At 41.1% G+C, this 6,241-nt stretch overlaps 1 protein-coding gene across 2 annotated transcripts; it reads right to left on the bottom strand.

Moving 5' to 3' along the window:
- Positions 1-376: 376 nt before the first annotated feature.
- Positions 377-5,492, bottom strand: LOC119362685. Of its 2 annotated transcripts, XM_037627934.1 has the most exons (4): positions 1,729-2,078; positions 1,320-1,622; positions 1,132-1,237; positions 377-1,059 (listed from the first exon to the last, which is right to left on the bottom strand). In XM_037627934.1, exons 1-4 carry the CDS (start codon positions 2,061-2,063, stop codon positions 799-801), a joined length of 1,005 nt encoding a protein of 334 aa, XP_037483831.1. In that variant the 5' UTR covers positions 2,064-2,078; the 3' UTR covers positions 377-798. The 2 variants fall into 2 exon arrangements, with proteins under 2 accessions (XP_037483831.1, XP_037483824.1); XM_037627927.1 differs by lacking the exons at positions 377-1,059; positions 1,132-1,237; positions 1,320-1,622; positions 1,729-2,078 and adding exons at positions 2,126-4,263; positions 5,257-5,492.
- Between the last annotated feature and the right edge of the window lie 749 nt (positions 5,493-6,241).

Below are 6,241 nucleotides of genomic sequence, written 5' to 3'. Positions count from 1 at the left end.
AAAGTCAATGGCCATATGTGGCCGTTCCCAGGATTTTAAAAATAACAAAAGAAATGTACTAGTTACTGTAACACTTCACTGATTTCATGAAATATCCCTTACTGCGTTTGATTTTTATGATTTTCCAGTTTCTCCATCTTTATTTAAATTTTTTCTGGTTAACTGGGATGTCAATCGTGCAAAGTCGATGTCATGCACTTGCAAAATATTATTGAAATATTTACTAGACTACTTTCATTTTCTATAAACTAGCACAAAGAAGCATCCAATTAGGACAAATTAACCTGAAGCACACTTCATCAGAAGGTTCCAAAATTTAGCAGTAGTACTGTCAGTGAAAGTTAAAAAACTGTTCAAAGAACTAAACGGACAGACATACAACTCATTCATAACAAAAGGGAACATACACATTAAAAAAGACCATAGGCTCGTTCATCACAGAGTAACATACATTCCGAAGAAGATCCACCCAGCTAGAATAATTATGTTGGAGTAATTCTACCTAGGAGCATGGATGACAATTGCTCAACCTATATCTTAGCTGCAGATAAGAAGCTAAAAACACAAAGACTACTCTGTTTCATCACCCATGTCAAAAATATCACGAGGTTTGAATTTCACCATGGTATTCCAGTTCTCACTTCTCGGATTTTGGATATAGAAGACCTGATCCACTTGGGAAGAAAATACAAAAGGTTCATCCTCTAACTTCTCCCCTGTATGTATTTTTCGGGAGAAGTTCACATGAGTGAATCCAAACTCATCTCTTATAATACCAGCTTTGTGATGAACATCATATCAATCACATTTAAAGAAGACCACCTTGTAATCTTTGTATGACAATTCGAAGATGTCAGATAACCGACCATAATAGGACACGCCATTTTCAGCAAGGTTCACGACACCACTATTTTGTGTCACGTGTCCTGTCTCGCGACTGATAGTATGAAACCTGAAACCATTAATTATATAGCCACTATAGCGCACCCCGCATTTGCTTGGTTTTACGGCTAATGCTCTTATCTTTTCTGTGATATCCAGTCCATCTTCTGGTATAACCTGTATGTAAGAGTGGTTACATTGAGTTCACATGGAACTACAGTTAAGGAACATGCTAAAGGTGAATTATACCTTTTGTTCCAACCAGTCAGCAAAGTGTCTACTAATCAAATCCTCATTGTCATCATCCGTCAAATTTAAGTTACCCGGTTTCCTCTTCTCTTGGTCCAGAAATTCTCTGTAATAATAAGACAAATAACATCATGATTTTTTGCAACTTGTGAAAAATAAAAGAAACAGGAGACAACATTGAAGCACACCTACGAAGATCATCAAGCTCATCAGAGTGTCGCAAGACATATCTATGTGCTTGAACTAGAAGCTGATCGTCCAACTGGCCTATAGTGACAGCCTTTCCAATTGGCTCACCAACACTATCAAACATGTACATGCCCTTTGTATTATCTGAAGGATCAGGGTTCCTAGATGTTCTTGTGAAACGTGTGGTTCCTTCTAGAAATCTTGAACAAAAGGTCAAGCATTCTTCAACAGTATATCCTTCAGCAATAGAACCTTCAGGATAAGCTCTATTGCGCACAAGTGACTTTAGCCAAACAAATGATCTGAACATCATAAAACAACAATGTTATATGCATAATGGAAAACAATAAATCAAATCATATACTTAGATGCACTGTGGAAAATAACAAATCAATCAAAGTAGCATACCTCTCTAGAGGGTACATCCACCTGTAATGCACCGGGCCACCAAGTTTAGCTTCTTCAACTAAATGCACCATTAAATGTACCATGACAGTAAAAAACGATGGAAGAAAAACCTTTTCCATATTACAAAGTGTCTTCACAATACTCTCTTGCAGTTTGTCAAGCTCAGAGACATCTAACACTTTGGAGCATAGCTTCTTGAAGAAATTAGCCAGCTCAACAACTATTGTCATGACATCTTTACTGGGATAACAGTGTAAAAGTGCCACAGGAAGGATGTCTTGTAGAATAACATGGCAGTCGTGGCTTTTGAGGCCAGTCAATGTCAATTCTTTCATGTTCACACACCTCGAAAAGTTTGATGCACAACCATCAGGTGTCCTACAATTCGTAACCACTGTACAAAGAATCTCCTTCTTTTCTTTATACATATTAAAAGGTGCATGCGGCAATTCAGTTTTACCCTTATCACCTTCATGAGGTTGAAGGCTAGATCGAATTCCAATTTCTCCTAAGTCAAGTCATGCATTAAGGCCATCCTTTGTTTTAGAATCAACATCCAGTAAGGTTCCAATTAAATTTTCAAAGACATTTTTCTCAATATGCATTACATCTAGATTGTGCCTTAACTTGTTGTGCTCCCAGTATTCCAAATCAAAGAATATCGACTTCTTTTTGAAACAATCCTCAGGCTTCTTTTCAGGTTTACGTGCGACGTTACCTGATTTCTTGTTAGGCGCTCTTTTACGCTTCTGTTTTTCAGAACCTTCAATTCCTTTTTCACTGTCTTTGCCCTTCTTTTTCCCTTTCCCTTTCTTTGCCGCAACAACCTTTTTTCCTAAGACAAACACTCTGCCCTACAACATTCTCAAAGCTGAGCTACCACTCATTGTTATAGGTGCAAGTTCCATCTCTTTGGTGTTATCAAACTCCTTCTTTCGTCTCCGAAATACATGATTCTGTGTTAGCCATCGGCGATGACCCATATAACAAAATTTCTTACTCTTCTTTAGCCAATATGATCTTGTGAAAGGACCACAAGACGGGCAAGCATATTTACCGCTCGTGCTCCACCCATAGAGGTAAGCTAATGCTGGAAAATCATTCAAAGTCCATAATAGTGCAGCTCAAAGAGAAAATTTCTCCTGGGTACATGAATCAAAAGTGTCCACACCCTTCCAAAGTTGTTGCAGCTCATCCACCAACGGCTGCAAATATACATCAATATCATTGCCAGGGGAACTTGGTCCAGGAATAATCATTGATAAAATTAGAGATGTTTGCTTCATGCAGATCCAAGGTGGTAGGTTGTATGGAATAAGCATCACTGGCCAAGTACTATGTTTTGCACTCATGAGTCGGAAAGGATTAAAGCCATCAGACCCAACGCCTAGCCGCGCATTACGGGGATCCTCAGCGAATTCAGGATATCTGGCATCAAGATCTTTCCAAGCCTCTCCATCAGCTGGACATCGCAGCAATCCATCTTTTGTACGACCCTCATCATGCCAACGCATGTCAGTTGATGTCTTGTTGGTTGCAAATAACCTTTGGAGCCTTGGAATCAATGGGAAATATCGCAACACCTTGGCTGGTTTCTTCTTCTTCTTCTTCTTCTTCTTCTTCTTCTTCTTCTTCTTTTTAGATTCAGTTGCCGAATCTTTCTTCTCATTTTCATTGGTAACCCAACGAGAGGCACCACACACATGGCAAGACTCCTGGTTAGCTCTTTTGCCTCTAAAAAGCATGCAGTCTCTTGGGCATGCATGAATTTTCTCATAGCCCAGCCCTAATCCGCGTATGCTTTTTTTCACCTCATAATATTTCTTGGGTAGGTTTATCTGAGGAAATGCAACCGATAATACACCAAGTAGCTGTGTGAATGATTCCTGTGACCATCCATGCAAGACTTTCATGTGATATAAAGTGACAAGAAATGACAACCTCGAATATGTTGCACATCCAGGGTATAAATCTGTGTTTGCTTCCTCGAGGAAACTAGCGTATATGTCTTGTTCTCTCATTGCATCATCATCTGCAGATGTTGTATTGACATTCTCAGCCATACCAGGTTCCAAGTTCTCAAATTCAGACTGAACACCATCTAGTTCCCCATCAGATGCGCTTGATAGTGATTGGAAGCTGTCAGCCATGGGGAAAATGGCACTTAAGAGCCCAGAAATGTCATGCAATCTTCTATTACTGCCTTCTACATCAGAATTCACTGGAAAACCCGGAATATGAAAATTGTTGTTGTTATTTGACATGGGAGCAAATGCAAATGACGGTGAATCATACTCTTCTCCATGGCAAACCCATTTTGTATAACCCTGAAGAATACCATCACATCTTAGGTGGGTTTTCACTTTGTCGTAATTCTGCGTTGCCTTATTTCCACAATTTACACAGGGACAGAGAATTTTATCACCGAGTGGAACATCATGGAAGGCAAAAGATAGAAATTGCTCGACACCTTATTTATAATCAGTAGTTGATCTTGGTTTACTCATCCAACCTCGATCCATTAGCCTTTGCTAGCTGTAGTAATGAAAACAAAATAGATCAGTTTATAATTTTCCATATGCTCTTTTACATTAAGCATAGGTTCATATGAATATTTTAAACTATGCATTGGATACTTAGGTTCAAATTGTATAATATGATATACCGACATCATTCACCTTACATTACAAACATAAATCGAGATGTGTCTTTACTAGAAGAATTTATGTGAAGTACATAAAGAAGTTTTCATCGATGACAAAAAATGGATGTCTCCAATGCTTGATTTTTTTCTGCATTCAAGTGACAAACAGCAGAAGGCTAGCTGGGGTAACTAGTTACTAAAAATCTAAGTAATATCCACTAGTTTCGCTTTGTTAAATCAAGAAAAATAGAGATGACACACAACTTAGGTAATTCAAATTTTGCATCACATTGCAGAATTTTCTTTTCTGGCATTCGTAAGCAGTTCCCCTAACTAGATCGACTTAAGAATATTATGTCATAAATGAGTGCCATCTAATAAACAGTACCACTATTTTTAACCACCAAAAAGGTTCAACCACCAAAAAGGTTCACCGATTTTTAACAAAAAATTTCAAATTGCAATAATACAGTGCATCACAGTAAGATAGAAAGGGAAAACACAAGTGATATATCTCAATTCGAGCTATGTTTCACACGATGCAGAGATATAAAAAAAAGAAAATAACAACATGCGGGCAATCTTCTGGCAGCAGAGGCGTGTGGGTGAGCTCGTTGCCGAGGTCAGCAGCTGAGGGAGAGGGGCGTTGGCGGGGAGCGGCGTTGTGCCGGGGCCAACCGGCGTCAGGGTCTGATGTACATTGCACAAACATTTCAATTTCCATAGTAAGCAGCAAATGAATCACACAGTAATTAGTAAGCAGCAATCATTTATGAGCATACGCAGCAAAGGAATCAAGTTCAATTTAAATTTATAAGCAATCACAGAATAATCTTCAGATTTGTTTAGAAAATAGAAACAGAGGGAAAGAATAGATGCAGTACATTGTGGCTGTTGAGGAACGGAGGCCGGACTGCTGGATGGTGCTGCCGCCGCGCCGGGGAGGCGCGAGGACGGTGGCTGGAGCCTGGAGGGCGCTGCCGGCTGCCGGCTGCCGCCACGCTTGGGAGGCCGGAGGCGGACTGGTGGCCTGGCGCCTGGCGGAACCGCGAAGGAGAGGGCTGGGCGCCGGAGGCCGAGGCAGGGGAGTGAGATGGCCGGATGGAGGGGAGGGGAGGGACCGAGGGAGAGGCAGGAGAGGGCCAGCCGCCGCCGCCGGAGCCTTCAGCTAGCGCTAGGTTGGGGAAAAGGTTGGAATCGAGGAAGGGAAACGACGTGCTCAGGCGGTCGGCTACTCGCGCGCCTGACCTGACACCACGTCGCTCGTGTCTGGTACCGAGCGTGGCTGCCTGGGTGTGTTTGGGCTCATGGGCCAACGGCCTAGTCACTCTTTATATTACCTTATAATACATGTACTATTTTTTTGCACAAAACTCTTTGGTAGTCCACGCCTAGAAAGAGAAATGGCCGGCAACGAGCTCACCCACACGCTGAAGGATTATAGTCGCATATAAAACGTCTCACAAATCATCTTTAAGTTAATTAAAGTTATATACCTATTTTCTAAATGGCCAATTATAAGCAGAAGCTTGTGACACCCTATAAACGTCTTAAGAAGCGTCTTTAGCTTGCTAGTGTTCATGGGCGTAGAGACGAAGACAAATAGCGTCTCGGAAAAAGCAACCATACAAGCCATTTTTGTTGTAGTGCCCACCAACAGGCATCAATCCATGTCTTGCTCGAAACAACGAGTGCCTCCAACATACATCAGGTCCCCGGGGGAGTTTTGTTTGCAATTAATTTTGATTTAGTTTGCATAAAACATGGGACAGGGCATCCCCGTGACCAACCATTTTCTCGTGAATGAGGAGCGGAGTCCACTCCTCTTGAGAATAACCCGCCTAACACGGAAGATAAGGACAGCCTTTG

The sequence above is a fragment of the Triticum dicoccoides genome, chromosome 1A (genome assembly GCF_002162155.2).
Source record: "Triticum dicoccoides isolate Atlit2015 ecotype Zavitan chromosome 1A, WEW_v2.0, whole genome shotgun sequence".
Taxonomy (NCBI): Eukaryota; Viridiplantae; Streptophyta; class Magnoliopsida; order Poales; family Poaceae; genus Triticum; species Triticum dicoccoides.
The sequence above is the reverse complement of the archived record's forward strand: the minus strand, read 5'-3'. Positions and strand labels throughout refer to the sequence as shown.

Bases quoted from the DNA above. Each gene is read 5' to 3' on its own strand.
- LOC119362685 (XM_037627927.1), bottom strand. From the start codon at position 3,992: ATGTCAAATAACAACAACAATTTTCATATTCCGGGTTTTCCAGTGAAT.